Below are 25537 nucleotides of genomic sequence, written 5' to 3' on the forward strand. Positions count from 1 at the left end.
TCGGACTGACTTAAAGAGAGCGGCTCGTCACATCGATTCTCCATCTAACCGTACAACCATTCTTTCATCACTACAAACTACAAACCTGCTCTCTTAAACGTTCGAAACTACAACAGACTCACCATGGCATATGCGAACACCGAGGACCCTACATCCAATCTCTGGACAAAGTTCACCTCTGAACATGGACTAGATGCGCCGCAACTGGTATATCTTGCACTAGCCCTCCTTCTGGGAGGCGTTTCTATCCGCGCCATCACCAATAATCAGTCCAAATTCCCATATGTCAACCCTCCTAAGGCGCTGGACCTCTTTAGCAAAGCGTGCAAAAAACATTTCGCCGAAAATGCGTCCAACATACTTGCGCCCGATCTCTTTATCCTCTGCAACCGTTTAAGATGATGACGGACGCAGGCGAGGTCATCATCTTGCCGGCTCAGTTCGCAAACGAAATTCGTAACGAAGCCGGCCTGCACTTTATGCAGACCGTTGACAAAGACTTTCACGCTTCGGTGCCGGGATTCGAACCATTTGCAGCGGGAAGCAACAGCGACAATTTGATTCAAGTCATCACGAGGAAGCAGTTGACCAAGTCGCTCAGTAAGGCTCCCATCTTCAAGCTGATCCCTTCCCCTGGTTTCCCTGTTCGCTGACTCCTCGTTAGATAAGATTACTGAACCTCTTTCTGTCGAGGCAAACTTCGCCACCCAACTCCGGTTTGGCAGTTCAACTGGTATAGCAAATCCAATACAGCCCTTAGCATGATATCAAACTGACGAGCTGCAGAATGGCAGGAAATTTTCCTTGATACCAGAGATCTTGGATATCGTAGCCCGCCTGTCTAACCGTGTATTTCTCGGAGATCAACTTTGCCGAGACGAAGCCTGGCTGGAAATCACGAAGACCTACACAATGAGCGCCTTCAAGGTCGCCAACGAATTGCGTCTGTACCCGATTTGGCTACGCTCATTTGCCCACTGGACAATCCCGGGTTGTGCGATCTCCGAAGCCAGGTCGCGAGGGCACGAACTGTCATCGCTCCGGTACTTGAAAGGCGACGGTCTGCGCGACAAGAGGCCTTGGCTGCAGGGACCCCTGTGCCAACATTAAATGACGCGCTGGATTGGGTGGAAGAGGAAACCCAGGGACGTCCGTACGACGCCGGCGTCTTTCAACTTATTCTCTCGACTGCTGCGATCCATACGACCACCGATTTGCTATCTGAGACTATACTGCAACTAGCCGGACGACCGGAATTGATGACACAGTTGCGACAGGAAGTCGTGGAAGTACTAACAGCATCTGGATGGAAGAAACCGGCACTATTCAACTTGAAGTTGATGGACAGCGTCATCAAGGAGGCACAACGATTGAAGCCCATGACAATCGGTACGTCCCTAACATGAAAACAAAAAATGTACAGATCAATATTGACACTTTATCTGGCAGCGTTAATGGGTCGAATGGCGACGCAGGATGTCAAATTGCCCAACGGTGAGACTACGAAAAGGCCAGCGTTGTCTCGTCGACACCTCACAAATGAGAGACGCCGACATTTACGAGAAGCCAGACGAGTTTGATGGCTATCGCTTCGAGCGTATGCGCAACGATGCAGCCAAGCAGAACCAAGCTCATCTCGTCAGCACTGGACCAGCACACTTGGGATTCGGACATGGACAACATGCGTGCCCGGGGCGATTCTTTGCAGCAAATGAAATAAAGGTTGCGTTGTGTCATCTGGTCATGAAGTATGACTGGAAGCTGGCACCTGGTTACAATCCTAGGCCATTTGAGTACGGATTTTCCGTCGGTGTGGATCAATCTGCTAGGGTAATGGTTAGGCGGCGCACACCTGAGATTGACATTGATGCAATCTAGTTTAGGCTTTAATAAGGAGCTTGTTATATAGTAGTATTGGACTTTTACGACGTATCTTTACTGCGACGTCGGTTGAGATGTGCAGTTGTGTGTCGGTTAGCAGTCGTAATGTGCCTACCTTACTCTTTTCTCTAAATTAAAGAACGAGTAGAATATTGATGTGTTTCGAACATTGCCAACCTCAGAAAGCCGGCCTGCAGATATCATGCCTCGTCACCTCAGGAGCGCCAATAGGAGAGACTTCTATGTGAACTTCTCACTGGACTCTTCCTTGTTGGAGACAATAACTCGCAAAATGCCATTGATTTTGGCCATTAGTAGGACGTCCTCACGAACGCATGAAATCCTTTCACCGTCTTCTTATGTGAATGCAACCCAACTCAACGCCTTCGTTCTACAAATCTGACCATAGCTCTTAGAGATACGAGATCCCGTCAAGCTCTTGCCTAGGAAGGAGGAAGCGCAGGTAAGTTCCAGCGCTAGAGAAGAAAGATTTTGCATGGAATTTGGACGTTTTCGTAGAGAAATCCGAGCAGTCTCTATTGGAGAAGGGATTGGTATGCATACAAAAATAAGCAGTCAAAAGTGTACATGGGTAGATCTTCGCATGGTGAGGTTGCGAGAAACTATCATTCTCTTTTCTTGCCCAACGGAGATAACCGCAACGATGCTTTGAAGTTCCCTTCTCCGATCTTTCGAACTTGGCTCGTGGAGAATATTGGATGGGTGGCTGTCATCAGCCTGACAAGGTACAACACCCTGATCAGGTAACGGCCGCCAAAAGAGAGGAATGGGGACGATTCTCAGTGCTGCAGGCATGCAGAATCCCATAATAGAAATAGAGGATGGGACGTTTCATTCCTGCTTGAGCATGAGGTCAGCATTATGGTACGAATGCCAAGCGACTCGTGACGTGTCACGACTGGCCTCTGTTGCGTTCACTTGACTGTCCTTTGCGTAGCCCGGGATCTCAGCTTGTGCCTTTTCTAAAGACCGAGCGATTTAAAGGGTTGAAAGTGAGGCGAAAGTGCAAGCACGCTTGGGTGTGTTGAGTTAAACCAATAGGCTAATCATGCACCAGTCTTGAGGCCTGCAACTGCATTGTGACGTGTCCATTTGCCTGGTGTGCAATAAGCGAGCTGCAGGATCCGCGGGCGACATGACTAGGGGCAAGTCAGCCTATGGGCATATTGCAACAGTCATGTCCAAAGTCCAAGCTCACGGGTATATAATTACGGTGGTTTGAGATTTCCAACGGCATTATTACAATATCTTTCAAAATCCCAGTCTGCTTTCCCGTCCAGAGTTTTTTTCACACCAGAACTGCCATGTTGCATTTGCTGGCGCATTTTCCTGTCACTGAATATGCGGATGCTTGAACACTTGGCACGTATCTTGTTCACTTTTCGTCGTGTTCACCGAAGATTGAAACAATTCAAGACCAAATACACCTTCTTTCGAATGTTCACCCCAGCTTCGATACATTCCAACATGGCAGAAGTCGAATACGTCGAAATGGAGATTTCGACCATGCTAGGTGACGGATCTGCGGAGATGATAGAGAGAGCAATTGACTTGTGTCAATTCTTTGACGAAGAGATGCCTGAAGAGGAACAAGAGCGCGTCAAGACACGAGACAAGCTGGTAACTAATCTTGTAGAGCTGGCCAAGGCAACGGGCTCTCAGGACATTCTAGCCACGACCATCGACCTTGCTAAAGAGCTCTACGAACTTGATGCCACGGCTGGAGACAACATGCTTCGAAGCTATCGCGCAAACAATTATGCAGTAGCTTTGGCACACCGGTATTGGCTCACGGGACAACCTGGTGATCTTCACGAGTCAACCAGGCTCAGTGAAGATGCCGTGTATGCATCGTCGCAAGCTGAATCCATCTTAAGGATGTCCCGAGGCACCATCTTGAGGGACCCGGGTCTTGAAGTTCACACGCTGAACACGCTGGCCGCAAGGCTCGATGAGCGCTTCCAGCTGACGGGATCCTTGCACAACCTCAACCGCTCTATCGAAATCATGGAACTCCTGGTCGCAGCAATTCCTTGGGAGGAATGGAAGCCTGTCCGAGCGGAGTGGCTCCTGAACCTGGCTGCTAGCCTGCAGAGACGCTACGAGCAGGACGAGAGCGACTCTCGGCGGGATCTACACCGAGCTGTCGAGCTGTCCGAGGAGGCTCTGGAGAGCGTTGGCGAGAATATCTCCATGTTGCAGAAGGCAAAATGCACTCTTGCCAATGCCCTGGGTGGACGAGCCCGAGGGATGGAGCAGATGGCCGACCTCGACCAGGCCATCCGCTTGTTCCGCGAAGCACGCGAGGCGACGTCAGAGGAAGATCCCGACTGCATTGAAATCAGGGTAAACTTGGCGATGCGGCTGTTCCAAAAGAGCGACATAACCGACGTTGCCTTAGAGTCGCGCAGCTGCAGTGCCGAGGCCATTGAAGTTGCGGCTTCAACGCTCGACAGCTTGCCAGATGACCACCCAGCACGAGCTCACCTTCACAACTTGTTGGGCCTGTGCTATTACGCGCGATATTCCCATTCCTACTCACCACTTGCAGCTCAAGAGGCCGCTAAACAGGCCGTGGAGCACCTCGAGGAGGCCCTCCGCAGCCCGCACTACCCGTCGCTGTTCCGCCACGTGCAGGCCGGCCGGATGATGCTTCATCTCTACTGCTCGATGGCTAAGTGGAAGAAGGCATACGAAACTGCCGTCATCGCCGTGGAGATGATCCCGAAGCTCTCGTCGCGTTCCATCCGCAACTCGGACAAGCAGCGGATGCTCAGCGCCCACGACGTAGTGGGCTTTGGCGCCGATGCTGCGGCCGCTGCCCTTAACGCTGGTCTTGATGGCTACACTTCGCTGCGGCTACTGGAGATGGGTCGTGGATCGATAGCTGCCTCTGTTGCAGAGATGCGTCCTGATCTCGTTGCCCTGCGTCGAGACCATCCTGCGTTGGCCGAGACCTTTCACTCGCTCCGAGACCATCTCCAGGCTCAGTCGCCGCGGCAGCACAGAGATAGCGAGAGTTTTGATGCACTGTTAAGGGAAATTCGCAATGAACCGGGCTTTGAGCGATTCCTCGAGCCTCCGAGCGAGCAAGAAGTTCGTGACGCGGCTCAAGATGGCCCTATCATCATGCTCAATGCGAGCCAGTTCCGCGATGCCGACGCCATCCTGATCAAAAGCCATCAAATCCGCGTCTTGAGCCTCCGAGGCGTGACACTCAATAGCCTGCACGACTGGTCTAGCGACCTCAAGAGCCCTGAGCTGCTGAAGTGGCTCTGGGATTTCATTGCCAGGCCGGTGCTGGACGCGCTTCAGATCCATCTGCCGTTGCAGAAGGACTCTACGAGCACACGCTTGCCACGCATCTGGTGGATTCCCACCGGCATCTTGAGCAGGTTTCCACTTCACGCTGCGGGTGTTTACTCTGCGGGTTTCGCCGATAGTGTCATGGACCGAGCCGTGTCGTCGTATAGCTCGTCTATAAAAGCGCTCAACGCCGGCCGTCGAGCGTCCTGTGTTCCACATCCAGCTGAAAGCAAGTCACTTCTTGTCGAGATGCCGCGAACACCCGGCTGTTCGTACCTGACATACGTGACCGAGGAGATTCAGACATTACAGGCCAGGCTTATGTCCAAAGGTTTCAACAATATGGTACTCGCTAGCAAGGCAGCGCAGAAAAAAGACGTTCTCAAGGCCCTCGAATCCTGTCACATATTCCACTTCGCAGGCCATGGCACGGAAAACGTCTCAGATCCGCTGCGGAGCGCCCTGTTGCTGAATGACTGGGAAACGGATCCCATGACAGTGGACAGCGTACTCAACGTTGACCTGAGCGAAAGCAACCCGTTCCTAGCCTATCTGGCTGCATGCGAGACAGGCCAGGTCACCGCGTCCAGGTTCTACGACGAAAGCATCCATCTCATCGGCGCGTATCAGCTTGCCGGGTTCCGCCATGTCATTGGCACGCTGTGGTCGGTCGACGACCATGGAAGCGTGTTGATGGCGACAGGGACATATGAGGGCCTCCTTGAGAATATGGCGGACGATTCCGTCAGCCGTAGCCTTCATAATGCTGCTCGGCGATTGCGGGATGACTCTAGACGCAGCAGAGAGGGAGAAGAGGGTACAGACGTAAGAAATGCGATAATCATCAGTGAAGCCGAGTCGACTGACACGCGTTGGATCCCTTTTGTTCATTTTGGGTTGTGAAGTGTTTTCCGAGCCATGAGATGTGTTGCTCCTTACATACCTTTTTTCCCTTTGACCTGGTGTTGTAGATTTTGCGGCGAACTGGATGATAAGTACCACAAAATCTCGATAAATTGACAAGATCTAGCGCGACATCGGGCTACCTGCCACCTGAGCCTATCTAATAGAAGTTCGATTGGACCCATAGTTATGCCTGGTGGTCATGTTGCCAAGACCGTAATAATTGCGGCGCTAGACGTTCCCAATTCATCGGACTTTGCGGTGATGCTGTGACAGACGTGAGTTTCGAGACAAAAGGCGCAACGGGAACTCTATGGCTATATGGGAGGGGCATCGGATTTGCTATTATTTATGTATCTTAATTCAGTGTCCAGGCTGAAATAATTGCGAACACCGAAAACGCTGTACCTTCGTTGGTGTCTTTCTTAGACTTGGAGTTGTTGAAATAAATGCAGGTAAAATATTGTCCCGAAATATTAATTGTCACAAGGTCTGAGCTCCACATAGTCATTTGGCGGGCTACGGAGAACCATGATATCCTCCCCAAGCTCTATATTACCAGCCCGTAATCTATATTGCTCACCCCGTCGTCCTGATCTCATGAGATTGTATACTAGACATTCTAGCCTACCCTACACCCCCGTACAGAACATGCCTGATTGCCACATTTCGGCGAGCAGCTACCGTATACCTAGTTACCTTTTTTTTATTAAAGGAGTATATTATTGAGTTCACAATTTTGGTATTAGCATTCGGTTCAAAGCGCTTAATTGGACCCTAAATTTCAGCTTCTGCACTTGTCAAGGATTGCTGGAAGCCAACACTTGAATCCTTCAAAACATCGTACGACGGACGCCGACTGTTGGACGCACGTCATGAATCCTGCGTGCGTGGCTGAGCACTTGTTAGAATGCTGCAGGATTCTGTTGGTCAGGCGGCGCAGTGTGCGCCATTTCCAGCCTCGCAAGGATCCGCGATACAAGCCGTTACGGTAATCAACCAACAATTGATGCACCTAGAAAACTTGTTATGTGAATACGAGGATCCTACATTGTTGGTTCCCTTTTAGAAGTCTCCCACGACCAACAACCGAGCACCTCGCCATCCAATAATCTGCCAAGAGAACTACCCATCTAGGATCACCCCCCCAGTTATTTGAGTAATTGTTATGGGTGCGCTCGGCCAAACTGCCTCCGCCCGCTCCCTAATCGCAACTCCTTCTGCAAGAATGTTTCATACTTCTCACAGCCTTGGGGCCATTCAGCCTCAAGGCACTTAGAAGAATGGGAACAGTATGCCTTGGCAATTTATCCGGGACCTGGGTGCGCCGACTGCGTTGGTTGTCATTACTTCGGTCAGTCTGTGGAAATGGGCGTCGAGGTTCGCATCCTTTGATGCAGGTTATTTCTCGTGAGTAACATGGGTGATCTATTATTATCGGAATTGATAGAGCACAACCAACAATAATGAATGATACAAAGCTCCCTCTACCTACTGAAGTGTATAAATCCCCAGCCCTTAGTCGCTCGGTCTTGTTGGATTATGCGCTCGCTGATTCTCTTGTTTTCCCCCAGCTTGTCAATGTCCCAAGTCAACATCTTCGATATTCATCATGCGACTCTCAGCAGCTACAGCTGTATTCTTGCTTCTTGGAGCACCAGCAATTGAGGCTCTTACCCCTGGTTATGGCATCAAGTGCGATGTCGGCCAATGTCTCTGCGGGCACAGTTGCAGAACGCTTCATCACAAACAACACTGTTGCCCAAGCAAAAATGGGCACAGGGAGCATATCTGCAAACCAAGTACGTGGCGATGTCTAAAGCATTCAAGGAGATTCTCTTACTAACGCAAATCAGACAAGGAGTGTTGCGGAGAAGGATGTTGCCGGGAGGGATGGAAGTGTGGCAAGAATGAAATGTGCTACCCGCCAACGCCCATTTCTACAACGCTTGGTGGGTGCATCACCACCATTATGACAGTTACTCGCCCGGTTCCTGTACACCCAACTAGCGACGTGGAAATTTCCAGCACTCACCTGTACGACACGACTTCTGCGTCAAGCAACACCGTTGCGTCTAGCAACAGTCAGGCGATTTCCTCTCAAGTTGAGACAAGGGAAACCCCAAGCACGACAGCAGATGAAAATACGGTAAGCCATGATGATTTTGGTAGTGGTGTGATGAAAAGAATACTAACCCTTACAGGCATCTGCTAGCGGAAGTTGGACAGTCTCTGTTCCTCGCGCATCTGATACCACTTCAAATCAGCATACCACATTCCCTGCCCCGGACTCTGCGAGCAGCACCGACTTTCAGACATCTGGTGTAAGCTCCACGCCAGATGGGGAAACTTCAGCCAACTCCATTGATCAAACAAATACATCCGGCACTGGTGGAGATTTTACAATTTCTGCTAGCATCTCAACCTGGACTGTGGTAACCAATTCTGACGGCCAAGTCTCCACCGTATTTCCCTCCGAGGCTTTTACAACTCACTCGGGAGAGATCATTTCTACGATTTCTGGCAGCAACGGTAACTCTCGCACAGAGGGCATACCCGCCGGCAGTTCTACTTCTGTTGAGCTCACCAGGTCAGAAGGACAAACATCATCAAATGCGGTTTCATCGAATGGCCCCGGCGTGACCAGCAGTGGTCAACCCAACACAAGCGAAGCTACTGAGCCCAGTGGCCTTTCGTCGAAAAGCCTGGTAGTAACTCAATCAGGCCAGAACTCAGTTTCTTCTGGGATCGCTGTGACGTCGGCCAAAGCAACCACAGATGGATCCGTGTTGACTCCGGTCGTGTCCACCAACTCGAATGGTGAGGTTTTTACGATCACCACCCCCAAGGCTGGTTCATCGGCGGAAGAATCTTTCACGTCTCAGTCTTTGAGCCAGACCTTGACAATTATTTCAAGCGTGGAATCGTCCATACGCGTGGGGCAAACAGTTTCTAGTGCTGACGTCCCTCGTGTCACCACCGATTCGAATGGACAGGTCACAACGGTCGCGACATCTGGAACCAATTTGTCAGATAAGAATTCTTCTATACAAGTCTCCAGTTCATCCGCTAAGGCATCGGGTATCGAATCTGTTTCTGCCTCGCGTACCGGTTCATTGGCCAGTCCTAGCCCGAATGAAAGCACTGCATCCAATACGGATTCAACGGAGACAGGAGTTCAAGTACCAAGTTCTGTCACATCTGGTTCAGAGAAATCGGGAACGGATACCTCCATTGGAACCAAACTCTCGGAAACGCTTCAAGTCCCCTCCGATCCCACAGCATCGTCAAAGTCTGACGAGGCAGAACTATCGTCTAGCATTGGCGGAACGACGCCCAACCCCAGCACGACCAAGTCACCAACCGTGACAACCAACTCTGGTGATCACGTCACAAAGCTGAGCACCTCCGAAGCTAGCCCATCCATAACCAATCCTCCATCATCAACGGAGTCGGGTGTGGTTGGCGGGTATATCACTCCTGTGACAACCACAGTCTCTGGACCGAAACCAACAGACGATGGCTTTGTCATCCCATGTAACATCTGGTTCTTTTCACTCTGCCTCGGCTGGGATGATTGGAAAATCTTCGGATGGGGCATTATTCTCCCCCCTGGCACTTACCCAATGTATGTCCTCCTGTCAAATTTAATAGAGCTGTCATGTCTAACACCGGAATAGCGGGCCACCTCCCACACTTTCAATTGATCCGTTGGCTCCATTTACTGTTGAAATCATAGGAACCCTGCCTCCATGGCCCAAATTTACGTATGTAAGCCATAGAAGCCACTTACCTACTTAACATTAACCCATTGCTCTTAGTGTTGGCCCGGATAATGTTCCTACATACCCGCCGGAGCCCGAAGGGTGCGAGACTGAATCAGCGGAACTGTGTATTGCCAGAACCTCATACGGAGTGTCTGTGTCAGGAACTGAAACCACAACGACCACGACCCAGATTCTTTCTACTTGTGGTACTGTGTATGGCTGCAATATTGAAGATATGGCTACTTCGACGACCGTTTCCGAGACAGCTACGGCCACGGCTGAACCCATCATCCAAGCAGTTTATCCTCTGGACGGCACAAATTCAACCCAGGTCGGCATCATTGAGAAAGAGCTGCTGCGCTTTGTGAATGACTCCTCCGAAATTGTCGCATCCGACACAACGAGCTTTGGCGTTCTGTTTTGGCGAGTACCGATAACCATCGCGCAGGCTGACGAGATTATGAAACTTCCAGATGTAGGTGCCCAACTCCAAAGCTAGTCTTCGGCTCCATGCTGACCTTTAAACTCTAGGTGGCTTCTGTGAATCAAGAATGCGACAATGATCAGTATCCTTGCTACGATCCAACAATTGAGTTGGTCTATGAAGAGGACGCAGGACTTCAGCTTTCCTACCTGTCGTGGCCCAACACTAACCCACGTACGCCGTTCTCGGTCTTGAAGGATCGCTACTACTTCGATGACAGCTTTGGCGAGGACGTTCCCGTTTGGGTTGTGGACTCTGGATTGACTGCGAATCACCCTGTAAGCACCCGAGCATATTATAACCAGTATTGCTGATAGCTGACCATCGAGTAGGAATTCGACGACATACGAGATAAAGTTGTCTGGCATAATCCAATGGCAGACTATGATGGTGTATTCCGCCAAGATGACTCTCAAACGGATCTCAGTAACATAATAGGCGGAAAAGCTCATGGGTCAGTGATGCTCGGTTTCGTCGCCGGCAAGACATTGGGTGCTGCGAGAAAGGTGACGCCACATGTTATGCGCATGCCTCGGAAAACACTCCGCGGCGGCGGTACTTCAATGGAAGTTTATCTCGAAGTCCTGGCAAATGCAGCGGATCTCATGGAAGCGGATCCTGACGGCGCAACGGCTGGGGTCGTCCTGCTGGCATCCTACTATCCCCTGAACGAATTCTATCGCAAGAAAGGAGGGGGATCATCGACTACAGTCCTCGTCAACGACCAACCCATCGACCAGTCTTTCGGATTTGAGTTGAGGCACTACGTTATCCTCAAACAAATGATAGAAAAAGGCTTCTTAGTGGTAACTGGATCAGGGAACGGCGGCGATTCCCACATCACTGGGTGGCCAGCATCCTACGGCAAAGCGGGCACTCCAGCTACTTACCTACCCTCTCTCCTTGTTGCTGGAGGTATTTTACCAGGAGAACCAGATGGGACCCGTGTTGCCTACGGAAACGCAGAACTTGACGCCGGACTACCAAACATCTACGCGCCAGGAGAAGGATTTGATGCTGTTCAGGGCAACACGAATGCCTGGGATGAATCCAACCGTCGCACCTATTATAAACCAGCCAAGGGTACATCTGACGGTAAGTAATTCCCCAAGCCCATAATGGGCCAACCGACCAAGTTACTGCTGTACAATATCCCTAACATCTGCACTACAGCTGCTGCACTGACGGCAGGCGTCGCAGCCTATTTGGTAAAGCTGGCGCGCTTGGGAAATCTTAAGAATACCGATGGCTCGCCAGTAACCAATACACCGCAAGGCATCAAGGACTTCATGATAGCTAAATCATGGTCAAGAGGCAAGTTTATCGGACCCTTGCCCGGCTATGTCGCGGACCGAAATGGTATTTCGAACGCTGCCGACCTCAGCAAGCCGGCCTGCAAATACAATCCATCGTCATCTCAGGAGCGCCGACAGGAGGGGGCTGTATGTGAACTCCCTCTATCACCAACCAGTACTACGGCTTCGTCGACAAGCACCACCGCTTCTTCTACCACTGTCGCTTCCTCGATGAGTTCCGAGTTTCTGAGCGTCACAAAAGGTGCAACCCTGACGATTGGAGATGGAACTACCGCCACCTTCTCCACCCCCTCGGGCAGTTCATGTGCCGAGACGACAACCATCAAGCAGTGTGCTATAGGAGCGCTGGGCCAGTCTGTTTGTATCTCGGCCCCGAGCTGCGCTTCGTGGGTAAACACGGACACTGTTACCGTTACTGCGACAGCTGCAGAACCGACTAAGACGAAGGCGCCTCTCCAAGTCAACAAACCCGTCTGCAACGACGAGAGCGATTTCCCAGATCACAAAGACGTTTCTGAGGACGGTATTTCTACGGCGACATATCTCTTCTATGATCACTACGGCGAGATCATGATGTATGCCGGCCAAGAGACAGTGTCTGAGATTGCCGGTACTGGAGTCAAAATATCCAGCAGTGCATCTTGGATCGACGGCTGTGTCACCGATGTTGACGAGCAGAAGCTTGGTGAACCACTCGGTGATGATTCCCTGTTGGCATATACTGTCTTATTCGACGCGTGGAAGGATTGTGAGTTGTGATTTTCTATTCTGACGTTGGCGTTGTCTGACTAACCCTCTCTCGCAGGTATCAATGGCGGCGTTGGAGGCTATATTGATGTCGGGTGTGTAAGATACGCGGTGAAGGCGCCAGTCTAGCGGCCTGATTGCGATGGTTACATTATGTATAAGGAGATGTTTATGCTTGTGAATAAATTCGTTGTTTTCTGTAGAGTAACAATTTCTGCTGTTGATCAATTTCCAGTCGTTTACCAGTAGTGAACATCTATGAAGATTCTCAATCACCACTCTTCCTAAAACTCTTGAACAGTTGTGTAATCTTCTCTAGCGCCCCACCACGACTCTTGACAGCTGAATCTGCAGGCTTCTGTGCAGATTGAACGTTTGCATTTTCCTCCTCACCCTTAATCCTGCTTAGAAGCACACGCGTTGCTAATATTCTGGCATCTTCCTTGCCACAGCCCTTGCCTGTCTTGGCAGACATGGCAAGCAACTCGGCACCGATGCTGCGACTGAACTCTTTAGCCTCCTGCATTGAGACTTCCCAACTCTCGAATGGTATGTCGGTTTTGTTTGCCACTACAAACAGACAATGCGGGATGCCGCCTGAGCGAGGGCCGCCGAGTTCGGCATGCATCTTGGGGAGCAACTCGAAGCTTGCTCTATCGCCGACGCTGAATACGTACATGTGGGCCTCGGATTCGCGACCCATACCTGCTGGCATGGCAGTATTCCCGCTATATTCACATGTCTGGCACTCCAACAAAACTGGGATTCTGCCAAAGCGCAGTTGTTTGTTGTAGACGGGCTCTTCGGTAGTTGGGTCGAAGACAGTAGGTATCTCGGTGTAATCCCAGATAAGCCGCATCAGGATGCTGTCTGTGCCAGTTCCGTGTTGGCCGAGCAAGAGAATCTTGATGACGTGGCCTTCGAGATACTTGCGAACTGCAGCGGTTTCCTCGCGCGAGAACATAGTGGAAGCGGTACTGTGGAGAATGACGTGGAGAAAACAGAAAAGACTTAGGATTGAGGACAGGATTGTAAATGACGCCCTGGAGGCTGTGCTTGACCCTCTCGATATTGTACGCTTTTTGAACTGTGACTGTGGAGGAAGGAAGTGGCGCAGTGATACGAGAGAGGGGTAATAACGTCAGATAGATTAAATCTGGCCTGACAATCAAGGCGACTGGCTATTTACGGACCAACAAAGTGACCTTCGCTGCCTGCATGGGATATGTGTTGGCCGCGCGCACCCGCTAATGATGACTTGAACATTGGCAAAGTTCCAACCACATCGAAAACGCGATTTTACGTCCAAATACAAATCAGGTTAGGCCGACAAGAGCTTCTCCAGCGGCGTCTAAGTATGTAGTTGGGTTCATGTTAGACTTTAAAAGTCAATCAAAGGTGTGATGAAATTAAGTAATAATGAATTAATAAATGGCTAGGAAAAAATAATCTTTAATCTTTGCAAGGTTAGTTATGATCAATTAATCTTCTCGCCCTGTGCTGCTTCTTGTATCAATCAGTATCAATAAAAGATCCCGACAAGTATTAGCATCATGCTTGCAAATAGTTTGTTGGTGGGCGAGGTCGTTAGTGCAGACCACACCCATCCGTAGGGTAGGGGCAAGAAGGATAAAAAGGATAAGAAAAGACACCAGATTCATCTCCTGGGAGCACGAGATGATAGACGCAATTAGTTAATTACTTTTAAATCTCTAAGAGGAAAAAGAAGAAGAAAACATTAAGAGCTGCTATAACAGCTGCAGTAGAAGGAGCATACTGAGACAAAAGGTATCTTATTAATTTAAAGAAGGAAAAAGCATGCCGTCTTATTTTTTAAGTAGACTCAACGCCTTAAGTAGGGACTGCCTAAGCTAGCGCAGGCCTCCTGTACCGTATTAAACTCCAGGTGGACCGTTGGCCCCATCACAATAGATATAGCAGACAGACTATTATTCGAATGCTGTATCACATGGCCTAACCTTTCTGACAATTGTGGACATATCTGAGGATGAGGAGTCCGTTTCAGAGTTGCCTCGACTTCAAACCTGGAACAACCTCAACATCAATGCAACCTGCTCGTCCCCGCTTACGGTGTGCGAAGAAATAAACAGGCTGGGGTGACTTGCTCTGAAATTCCAATTGCATCAGCTTGCATTGACCCTGCGGCGACGCCGATGTTTAACGTTAGAATCTGGCTTGCGTCTCAAACCTGCGGCGCCCTGGTTTCGGGCAGCACGAGCAGCTAAAATATCAACTATGAAGAATATTTGGCCTTTGCAATGTTTGCCCCTGACATACGGCGCGAGTATAAAACGGACTGGCCTGTCCCTGACCAGTGACCACAGTCTCGAAAATAGTAACCAAGCACACATCGCAGGCTCGATCAATATCGCAACCGTTCTTCACTCTATTACTACGCTATTTTCTTGTCCAGTTCACGCATCCCGATTGACCAACTACATTCATCAAAATGCAGCTCCCCACTGTTCTTGTCACCATCGCCATCTTTGCCATGGGCCAGGCCAGTGCCGGTAAGACAACCCTCCTCCTCGGTTCATTCCCCATGTCAGGTGCCGGAATGCAACGCCACGCTTGGAACGCAAACGCGTGGTCCGGAACGCTAGATTCCCCCTCATGCGTGCCTCACATCCCTTTCCTCAGCGAATACACTGCGAGGCCGCCGGCAAGCCTCCGGCTCGGCGGCAGTCGGGATACCAAATGGAAAGCATAAATAGCAGTCTTCACCCACAGAAATGATAGAGGCCAGAGATCAATACAGTCACCACCCCGTTACTATCTTTTAGCTGCTATCTAGTAGCGAGTCTGCCCTCTTCACTCCCTATTGTGCATTTAGTCCCTGACACCCCACCTGTAGGTCTCATTATTGACGTTTTCGGAAGTATCGATCCCCCGTCGAGATGATAGCGGCTTCGGTGACTTCGCCAGCGGCGCCGGAAGTGCGCTTTTCGGAAACGCAGGAACAGCATGCTCTGTCGGCCGTGACGACGGCGAATGTGATCAGTTTGGGCGATGCGTGCAGTTCATTCCTCCGAACGAACAGAGCGTTTTGAGCCAAGGCGGAGAGGTTGCCGTATGCACGGTAGGAGGACAGACAGGTACCTTGAAGGTTTAGTAAGGTTCTAATGCCACTCACATTGGCCGTCTCGCTACAAACTCAAAGTTAAGCCTCAGTAACTGTAAAATACAAAGCAAAGATACAGTAAATTTGAACATGAATTCTCCTGATTAAGGAGGTAATTATAGGTATATGATAACAGTAGATTTAGCCCAGCTAAAACGTAATATACAGGAGTAGAAAGATAGATATCCTGCTGAATGTTTTAGGCTTAGAGTGCAGGAAGTTAAACAGGTTGCTATTGCTATCTCAAGGTAGTAGCACCTGAGGTGCTTATATTTACAGAGCTGCTAGAAGACTCAGCTTCAGGTTCGGATCCCTTAGCAGAACTGGCAATATGCATAAGGCACTCGGATCGGACAGGCAGAGGGAACTGAAGGTCGATTTCGGTAGGTGGAGGCGTATTAGGGTTGGTGAAGGGAGAGGTACCGAGGATAAACGCCAAGCGCACAATAGTCGAGATATCGTCACCCAAGTGTCGGGCCTCGAGCATACGCTTAAGATCACCAGATGATCGTGGGCACCAGATAAGTTGTGTCCTCCTCTCCTTGGGCCAGATGCACGTCTTCCAGATAGACTTGACCCGGGACTGGCGCATTAAGTTATGCAGCTCAATCTTATACCCCCAGTCAGTCACTATAAAGCCGGCCTCGTAGTGCTTGCAGATATGCTCGAAGTACTTGTCGCGGCTGTTTAATGCCTCATTACTGTTTTGTGCCTCAAAGACACGGTCCTTACAGTTGGCGAACCCGCAACCAAAGACAACCTGAGGGCAAAGCTCTGTCTTCGCCGTGCTGTTCGGCAGAGCGTTCATGTGATGCATCTCCTTGGCATGAATGGAATATGCACGCTCAGTGGTGAAAGAGAGGTGGCAGCCCTTACTCTTGCACAACCATGTGGTATCACTGCCGTGGAAGTTGTAGAGATGTCTCTTAAAGTCGCTCTTGCGACCGAAGCCCACAGCGTTATTATCCAGATAGCACATGGGACACTGGTACTTTTTGGACGTCGGCATGACTTGTTGAGGCAAGGGGTGGGAGGGAACGTCGGTGTGGTTGTCATCGCTCCCTCCCTCGTCCTTCGCGGCATCGTTCTTTACGTCGAGATTTTGGGATGCTGCCAGAACATCCCCGAGCGCCTCATCCGCTGGCAGATCTGAGCTATTCCTTTTCCGCTCATCTATCCCCTTAGCCCTGTCTTGCTTTCGTTGAAGCATCGGCTTAAGGATCGGATCGTCGTCCTCAAGAGTCCCGAGCGATTTCTGGGACGCGAGCTCATCAAAATTCCAACTGACCATCCAGTTATCCTTGTGACTTGAATCTAACTCAAAGTGGGCATCTCCTAGAAAATTTGGGGGTTTGGTGTCGGTCGGCTGAGGATTCCAATGGTCCCAGAAGCGATCCCCTCCAAATCCCAGCATATCATCGTCCATCAGATTCTTAATCGTACTCCTGCTTTGGGGCCGTGAAGTATTATCACTATCATATACACTTCCAGAATCGTCTGTTATCTCTTCTTGGTAGCTTGGAAGTGACTTGAGGGCCAGGGATCTCAAGTGTCCAGCGATGTGGTCCTCCACACGGCCATCAACCTCGGTCTCATCTTGGCCGCACAGGGGACACGTTGGAAAGAGCTTCCCCGTCTTTCGAGTGTTCCTGTTTGCCAAGAAGCGGAGTTGAGTGTCACTGAGTTTGGTGTTATGGGCTACTCGCATGTGCATGATGTACTCTTCGCGAGTAGAGAAAGGACCCAACTCGCGGTGAGAGGAGCAGCGCCAGACCTTGGCATGCTGGTGCAAATGGTTGAGCCATTCATCGCTGTGGTTATAGATCAGGTCCGGTTGGTCGCAGTCCTCAAAGAGGCACACGTAAGGGTCCAGGTCATTCTTGAGGTGATTCCTGGAAGGCTGGTTAGTAGATCCTAGGATCACAAGAACATCACAGTATAACGATTTCTTGTTGAGGGGCAGATGAGTACTTACTGCCACTTTCGCTCATCGAACATTTCTTGGGCCGGGAGAGCGTAAAGGCAATAAGGACAGGTGATTTCTCCTATTGCTTGGAGGTCTGACTTCAGCAATTCACTGAGTTTTGACTCCGCGTCCGAATTCACTTCCTTGAGCTCATTCGCATGACGGTACTCAGCCACTCGTTGACTCTTGAGCTTTTCGTACTTCCGTTTGGCAGCGAGGCTAGGGGCGGGTGGGAAAACGAGGGCCTCGTGGTTAGCCAAGGCGACCGTCTTGCTTGCCGAAATAATAGATGGGCTTGAAGACGCTATTTTGAACTTGTTGGGGGCTAAAGTTGTCGCACTTTGTATATGTGAGGGGGCAATTATGGTCGCTGCCACGGCAGCAATCTGGCCGTTATCTTGTTTCAGATTGCCTTCCGCCGAGGGTACTGTTGGCTGAGCAGCTGGCAATGTGATCGAGGCCGTGGGGACTGCTTTCTGCGGTCGGATAGCGGTGATGCCTTGACGACTTCTCCTGTGCAGAATTCGTTTCCTTCGAAGCAGCATCGCGCGAGCAAGTCTCGTTTGGATAGTTTCGCTGATGTTGGGAAACCGATCGCCAATATAATGTTCGAAATGACCGAGCAGGAGTGGCTCCACGTTATTGCCGTCGTCTATGATCTGAAAATCGCTCGCTTTGATAATTTGGGCTTCTTTTCTGGCGCTGCGAATTGTGTTCGAAATCTTGTTGAGGCGACTGATCTCAGTCGCGATGTCTACAAAGGAGCGTTCCACGCGTTCGTTTATGACACTTCGAGCATTTGTTGCAGGGGAATTGCCCAGCGCACAAAGGACATCCGAGCCTGTGTGTCCTTAGCTTTACTTGTTCACTATTGGAGAGTAGAATCCATGTGAAGAAAAATGATGAAGTGCCATGAAGGGCTGAGACCTACAAGTTCGAATGCGGTAGTTCAGAGACTCCAGCAGACCGGCCACGACACCCTGCACTTCTGGAGCGTATCGGAGGCGGTGATCCATGGATGCTCGCTCAGGGGCAAAGACCCCGATTCCCGTAGCCCAGGTGGAAAACCTCGCAACTTGGTCTTCTACCATTGAGAGCTCCCGAGGATGGATAGAGGACGCCCGGAGGAGGCATTGTTGGAAGGATTCCAGGCACTCGTTGGCGGAGGCGGCAACGGTCGGCACCTTTGGCTCTGAAGTCTCGTCTGCGTCCGTCATGATGATGAGACCGCCGGATCTGGGACAGTAGGATGGGTATTAGAATATGAGTTATACTCGATACGACGGCTCAGGAGCCTTCATGCCCGGTACTTGTCGTCATAGGGAATTGGGCGATTCGGCCGCGATGCCTCAGGGCTGAGGAAGCTGTCGATGGTGCCATGGACGGCCAGGCATCAACGCAGGAATCCACTCAGCTAGGCCTTGAGGCTTCTGTGGTTGGTCGGTTCAATAAGGCGATACTAACAGAAGGAGTGTTTGCTATAGCTGGCCTGCCCAGAAGCCACTGTAGAAGACACGCCAGAATGCACCAGAAAGTGAATTGTGAATATTAGGAAAATCACCCAAGCTGTGACATCCGGTGAAAATTCATCCCGAATTTTGGCTCGGAATTCTCTCTGATCAAATATTGATCTATATTCTGTACATGGTAGCACATGTAGTCCATCTGTTATCAAGACCCTTCCAGCGCCGATGCCCCGCCCCGTCTCAGCCGCACCTGGTGTTCTCCATCTGCCCACGCGCTCAGCTCGTCATCAATGACCACGCGACAAAGATAGCAGCGACCAGATTCGCTATAACATAACCAACTCCTCTGGCTAGTCGCAGAGCGGATACTAGAACCTATCGTCGTGACACAGTCGAAGGCTGGCGGGATGGTCATATCCTCTGCTCCCGAAGACGGGGGCGGGAATGACGACTTGCTCTTGAAAACGTCCGAAACCGTCCTGCAGATGGCGGAAATGGCTCGAATCAACAATGTCAACGAAGAGATCAGGGTCTTCTACAGCCACCTGGGATTCCACTGCATTAGACTGCGAGACCACGCAAGGCGCGCACGGCAGTCCTCATCTCGACTCAACGGTGAACTGGTCAATCAAACTCTGGGCCACCTCGACTCTTTAGTCCCCAAGAGCAATCTCCAGGAGCTGCCGCCATACACCGTCACGTTGGAGTTTCGTCTCGGAGCACTCAACCTTCATTGGAGCGAAGTACGAAAACAGCATGACGAGACGAAACTCGAATTCATCAACCGATGGTTGATGCCTGGGACATCCGAGGAGCAGCGAGGCGAGGTGGACAAAAGGCTAGAAAGCTGTGCGGACGACTTCGACAAGCAACAGCCCGAGCAGTCTTCTTCCAATAAATCCGTCGGCAAATTTGCGTCCCCGGACTTTGGTGAACCATCATATGCCGTCTGGAAGGCGGCTCAGTCCATCTTTGATGCATTGTTGGACTGCAAGGGATGCTCCTGTCCTAGCCAACATGAGTTTGGGGCAAAACTCGAATTGGGCACGTACCGAAAGCCCGAGAAGAAAATCGACATGAAACCGCCCGTCAAGTCCCTTCGAAATCGGGTTCGAAAATCTCGTGGTGATGAGGCAGCCGGGGAGCTTGATTTCGACATGTTTCTCTCCATGGAGCGGGATTGGCACGAGGTCCGCATCCGGATCGCCAAAGAGAGAGGCGTCTGCTTCAGTCTTCCAGGTGAGGTGGTGCCACCTCGTAGTAGCAGCGCCATCGACGGACACGCAAAGGTGGACAGGCTATGCAAACCCATTGCCAAGACGAAAGCGAAGGCCTTGCAACGCCTTGTGTTGAAGCTCACCAGTGGGCAACTCTTCGAGATGGGATTTGAGAAGAGCAACTCTCGGATCGACAAGACCGCCAAATCAATCTCTCTCTCTCAATGTTTCGAAGGGCGACACGAGTTCTTCACGGAGAAGACGAAGCGAATCCTTTCGCTCATCATCGGCTACACGGTTCTCCACCTGAACGGCACTTCCTGGCTCCTGCCAGGGTGGGGATCAGCAGACATCAAGTTCTTCCAGACAACCTCGTGCCAGACTCCCTTGCGACCATTTATCCAAACCCAGCTGCCCAAGGGCAGTCCTGCCGGAGCGACCCCCGATTTTCAACTCGTAGTGGACAGTGGGGAAGGCGACGATGAGGTATCGGACGAGCTAGATTCAGGGCATCGCTGCCCGGCAGTGGTTGCCCTGGCCGTGATCCTGATGGAAGTGTATTTCGTCAAACCATTCAAAAGATTGGCCGAGATGCATGATATCCCACTGATTGAGGATCCCAGCGGCCGCATTCCCCTCATCGACGTGGACCAAGTGTTCAATGGCGATGAGGAATTCGAGGAGGAGGGATGGCGATCCCAGATCCCCGAAGACTCTCCTCTCCTGACGGCCATTGACAACTGCTTAGATGTCGCATTGTGGGAGGACGAAGAAGGCCAGGCGCTCGACAGTGGAACGCTCAGGTCGCGGATATATCAAGAGGTTGTTCGGCTACTGGAGCTTCACCTGACCCACGGCTTCAGCCAGATCCCTCTGGACGGCGTCGACAAATATGCCAGGAATCTGGATTTTGGAAACTGGGGTCAGGTCATGACCAGCCAGGAGCTGGACGGCCAAGGCGGTTCGTTGCCCCCGGTTATCACACCGACACGCACCCCATCACCCGCGTCTATGATGCTGCCAAACCAAGTCGGAGTCTGTCCGATTTCGCCCGATCTCTGGAAACATATGCATCAATTTTCACAGTTCAATTCTCTCTTCTCATATCCGACACCGGATCTGGATTCCATGTTAAATTCCGATGTTGGATACAAGGTATCCTGGTTCTTTGACGATGAAATTTGCGACCGGGGGGATTCTATCGACGAGTGAGTCTCCGAGCTCGCAGTCTTACGGGCTTCTTGTCGTGACTTGGATTTCGAATGTTGTTTAATGGCTGAACTCTACCCGCTGACTCTCGATTCTATTGAACTGATAGTTACTTGACATGGAAATCCGAATACGAAAAGGTCTACCAGAAATTCATCACCAATCACCTTCGGAACACTCCCTCAAAACCAGTAAAAATTGCGATTCTCGACACAGGCATCGACAGAGATCACTACTCCTTCGAAGCTCGCGAGGACAACCTCGGAGGAAAGCTCAATTGTTGCAACGAGTCCCAGAAGAACGTCCCGGATAGAAATGGACATGGCACCTTCGCTGCGAGTCTGATTCTCGACTATGCTCCAGATGCGATGCTCTACGTCATCAAAATCACGGACGAGGAAAATGCGAGACCAGACGCGAAGATCGTAGTGAATGTAAGTAGCTGGACTGAGTTTGCTTTCTTCCCCAACGTGCTGGTGCTGATGCACGCAGGCGATCAACCACGCGGTCGACAAATGGGATGTAGACATCATCTCCATGTCGTTTGGGTGGCCGTCTTCCGACTTTGACGGCCACGACGCCCTCCAAACCGCCATAGACGAAGCATACAGCAAGAAAGTCCTTATGTTCGCCGCTGCTGCCAACAGCGGCGGCCGACTAGGCCGGGCATATCCTGCCAGCAGCTCACAGGTCATCTGCGTGCATTCAACCAATACATACGGGAGGGCATCTGACTTCAGTCCGACGGCTGAGCTCAACACCGTTAACATTGCGACGGTCGGCGAGTCGATCCAGTCGGCGTGGCCGATACTGCTCTGCCGCGACAAGTCGAACCAGAAATGCGTCGAGTCCCGTTCCGGTACGTCGTATGCGACACCCATTATGGCGGGTATCGCAGCGTTTCTTCTGCAGTATGCACGGCTGCATCTACCGGAGAGCACGGCGCTGGCGTTGAAGCGAAAGGAGAAGATGGAGGCCTTGCTGAGGAGATGTGCGGAGCGGGGGCCGAATTATGCGCCCAAGGACAGGCACTTCTACGTTGAGCTGAGTTTGAATGACCATAATATGTTTGGCGGGAAGCTGGAGGGGGTCAATCATGAGATTTTGAAGGCATTGAAAACATAGCGAGCGTGTTTGGATATATATATTTCAGTGTAATGCCACGACCTCAGATACCGAAACCTTTTTGCCACTATCCCAACTTACGAAGCAACGGAATCCGTTCTTCTGCTTGCGTGGCAATCGTCGGAGTCTTGATCCCTTGGAATGGCGCAGACCACCACATCCTCATCATCCATCAGCTCCTCCGCGTCAAATCCTTCAGCTTCCGCATCCGCCTCTTCAACCTTGAGGACAGACAATTCTGGACCCTTCACTTTCTCCCTCTCACTGCCAAGCATGGCTCCCTTGCGGTAATCCTCCTCACTTACCGCCTGACCTGTCGCCTTGCCCACGAAAACTTTGATGACGCGAAATGCAAAAACAAAGTCGCTGCTACCCTCCCATTTCGTTCTTGACTCGTTGCCCACCTTGCCCTCCACCCCGGGACCGCGGTCGAGGGGGACAGTGCCGCCGCTCCAGACGGTGCTGTCGACTTCGACGGCAAGAGTGCCGCCCACGGTGCGAGACTTGAGCGTATTAGCTTCGGCACCGATGACGACTTTGAGACCGGTGATGATGTAGACGGGCTTGCGGTACCGAGAAAGTTGTAGGAAGTGGCGGACGTTGTCGGCTTCGATGCATGTCTGGATATAGGATGGTGCTAGTATGAATTGGGTGGTCTCAAGGGTTTTGAAGTTGAATGTCTCCTCTTTACTGTCACCCTGAATAAGATATAGCATGCTAGTAACAGCACGGTCGCCTACCTGTTATCAACTTCAGCGCTGACATCGACGCTGAAACCAAGAACGCTGAAGAACTTAGTCAAGATGGAGAATTTTCCGCGCCGCAGTTTCTCCTTGGTGTACTGGACGCTCCTCTTCTCCGTCTTGAAGATGTCGGAGTCCTCCAGCGGCGGAGAGTGCGAGAGGGGCCGTTGCGGCCTCTTGACCGATGTGATGATGTTGCCTAGCTTGATCGGACCGCCCGGTGGGAAGTCCCACGTCGGTGGGTAGAAGAAGAAAAACTCGCGGTTGGCCATAGATTCTGTCTTGTCTGCCTTTTGCGATTTGGATATATCTCTATATTTAATAGCATTGATTAGGCATCCATCAGGTGCGGGGAAGGAATCAGGAAACGAAGTGTCAATTCAGGGTATCCGGAATAACTCGGCGCGCTGAGGAGTCTGTAATTGGTGTATCTGTCGCTTGGCCTGCAGGCTGAAAAACACCGCCCTTCAGCTCTTTATTAAAGTGCTGACTTTTACTAAGTATTAATATTTCGCTGTATAGAGGTTGAACTGTCAAATTTCATGTTCGGGGTGGGTAATTAGTGTTACATCCAATTTGACTCTATTCTGAGGGTATTCTAGGGTTTTGTTGAGAAGTAATGTGGACTAACCCTTACTGGGTATTACTATTGGTAGTATTGTGGTAGAAAACCCGGCGAAAGACATCGATATCAGCGCTTTATGTGAAAGGCATAGCTGGTGGTTAACACAGAGTTTGCAGATAATCATCCCCGGGTGTCAATATCAGGAATCTCGATTAGTTATTCGAGAGTAAATTATAATACAGCTAAGTCCCACTGCAACCCGAACCCTATTTCCAGTACTGATTACTGATGTGCATCCTGTCTACAGTAGCATAAATACGAATGAAGCGAATGCACTGCCAACAACAAATGTATTGACGCTTAACAGCGATGCGACGTTATCGCTGCCTTCTTCGCCCACGGTCTGAGTGGTGTTGATTGCGATGCAGGTCAGTCGCGAGACCGTCTCGTCCACGACGTTGCCGCTACCGTCGCTCTTGATGAAGAGTGTTAGCAGCGGGGTAATCCTGTTCAGCTCGGGGTAGGCAGTAGATGCATTAAGTCCTCCCTATTGCAAAGAAGAAGAAGAGTTAGTGTTCGATGCATTTCAAGAGAGGGAAGCAGCGGTGATGACTTACGTCGAATTCAACGACTTCGGTGAAAAGCTGTGCCAGGTTGGCCGACTTAGGCAGTATGGGCCAACAGTCGCTGGTAGAGTTGCGAGAGCCGTTGATGTTTTCGAGGCTGGAGAGGGCTCTGGAAGAGATTTGACCGATGCCCTTGCCTCCACCGGTGAGGTTCTCGCACTCGGAAATATCGTTGTCTTCCAGATCTTCCTTGACCGCCTTGCACAGATCGTCAAAGTTTCCCTCGGCGACCTTGACAGCACGGTCTTGAATGGCGTCGATGCAGCTCTGGCTGATGACCTCAGAGCAGGTATGCGATCCACCCTGCTCGAACCTGTCTTGAGGCGGGTCATGGAAGATGACGGCACAACCATGGACGTCATCCAGCGACACGTCCTCTGGAGTGCCTAGGTAATAGACAGAGGTGAAGTCATTGGCGCCAGCGCCAGAAATGTTGACACCCTTGACAATAGAGAAGTTGTCGAGAGAATCTGGTACATCCGGGATGCGGGCGAGCCCGATGTTCTCGAAGGTGATGTTGGTCAGGGTGCAGTGAGGCTCGAAGTTGTCCATGGGACAGCCGACCGCCTCGCAGCCGACGATGGTTTCCTCCAGGTCCTGGGCATGCGACAGAAATACCAACGAAGACAAGATGAAGGGAATAGTGAGGGTTTTGGGCTGAGGCATGATGAAGTTCTGTTCCTCTGGTGAGGTAAGATGGGGGTGAAATACAGGCGGTAAAGGGAAAGACAGTATGGTCAGAAAACTGAAAACAAGGCCACGCGCATGGCGGAATTTGAGACGGTTATATTAGCGGCCAAGCCTAAAATGGGAGCAGAGACAGATAACCTCGCAGTACCAACCGCATGCCCGTGGCCTGTAAATAACCAAATAACCGCGAGCACAGCCGACCAAACGTCTCATGCGACAGACGGGACAGGGGGTCAGCCAATGACTCTCCACCACGACGTGGAGCGCCTGAAACCGAGCGCTTAGATGCGTCGGACAGAGCGAATGATGGCGGCGCGTTCCGCCAAGCTTATTTGAATCTGACAGGGGCTTTATTTAATCTTT

The 25537-nt window shown here is 51.0% G+C and overlaps 7 protein-coding genes across 7 annotated transcripts; 3 read left to right on the plus strand and 4 right to left on the minus strand.

Moving 5' to 3' along the window:
* Positions 1-398: 398 nt before the first annotated feature.
* On the plus strand, positions 399-1878 carry BGZ61DRAFT_492088 (cytochrome P450; the record flags this gene model as incomplete). Its single annotated transcript, XM_046250499.1, has 6 exons — positions 399-600; positions 665-716; positions 795-947; positions 1010-1389; positions 1450-1478; positions 1516-1878. The coding sequence occupies 6 exons, from the start codon at positions 399-401 to the stop codon at positions 1876-1878; spliced, it is 1179 nt and encodes a 392-aa protein (XP_046107959.1).
* A 1491-nt stretch (positions 1879-3369) lies between these two features.
* BGZ61DRAFT_475488 (CHAT domain-containing protein) lies at positions 3370-6111 on the plus strand (the record flags this gene model as incomplete). Its single annotated transcript, XM_046248704.1, has 1 exon — positions 3370-6111. The coding sequence occupies one exon, from the start codon at positions 3370-3372 to the stop codon at positions 6109-6111; it is 2742 nt and encodes a 913-aa protein (XP_046107960.1).
* Positions 6112-12693: 6582 nt separating this feature from the next.
* Positions 12694-13389, minus strand: BGZ61DRAFT_530058 (uncharacterized protein; the record flags this gene model as incomplete). Its single annotated transcript, XM_046253502.1, has 1 exon — positions 12694-13389. The coding sequence occupies one exon, from the start codon at positions 13387-13389 to the stop codon at positions 12694-12696; it is 696 nt and encodes a 231-aa protein (XP_046107961.1).
* Positions 13390-15805: 2416 nt separating this feature from the next.
* On the minus strand, positions 15806-18750 carry BGZ61DRAFT_530059 (uncharacterized protein; the record flags this gene model as incomplete). Its single annotated transcript, XM_046253503.1, has 3 exons — positions 15806-17459; positions 17543-18374; positions 18465-18750. 3 exons carry the CDS (start codon positions 18748-18750, stop codon positions 15806-15808), a joined length of 2772 nt encoding a protein of 923 aa, XP_046107962.1.
* Positions 18751-18911: 161 nt separating this feature from the next.
* On the plus strand, positions 18912-22550 carry BGZ61DRAFT_492090 (uncharacterized protein; the record flags this gene model as incomplete). Its single annotated transcript, XM_046250500.1, has 4 exons — positions 18912-18972; positions 19354-21379; positions 21535-21859; positions 21918-22550. The coding sequence occupies 4 exons, from the start codon at positions 18912-18914 to the stop codon at positions 22548-22550; spliced, it is 3045 nt and encodes a 1014-aa protein (XP_046107963.1).
* Positions 22551-22627: 77 nt separating this feature from the next.
* BGZ61DRAFT_515866 (uncharacterized protein) lies at positions 22628-23565 on the minus strand (the record flags this gene model as incomplete). The annotated part of the gene is made up of 2 exons (XM_046252264.1): positions 22628-23240; positions 23291-23565. 2 exons carry the CDS (start codon positions 23563-23565, stop codon positions 22628-22630), a joined length of 888 nt encoding a protein of 295 aa, XP_046107964.1.
* Positions 23566-24159: 594 nt separating this feature from the next.
* On the minus strand, positions 24160-25206 carry BGZ61DRAFT_415830 (uncharacterized protein; the record flags this gene model as incomplete). Its single annotated transcript, XM_046243366.1, has 2 exons — positions 24488-25206; positions 24160-24405 (listed from the first exon to the last, which is right to left on the minus strand). Exons 1-2 carry the CDS (start codon positions 25148-25150, stop codon positions 24160-24162), a joined length of 909 nt encoding a protein of 302 aa, XP_046107965.1. The 5' UTR covers positions 25151-25206.
* Between the last annotated feature and the right edge of the window lie 331 nt (positions 25207-25537).

This window comes from Ilyonectria robusta (genome assembly GCF_021365365.1).
Source record: "Ilyonectria robusta strain PMI_751 chromosome Unknown BGZ61scaffold_5, whole genome shotgun sequence".
In the NCBI taxonomy this organism is placed as follows: domain Eukaryota; kingdom Fungi; phylum Ascomycota; class Sordariomycetes; order Hypocreales; family Nectriaceae; genus Ilyonectria; species Ilyonectria robusta.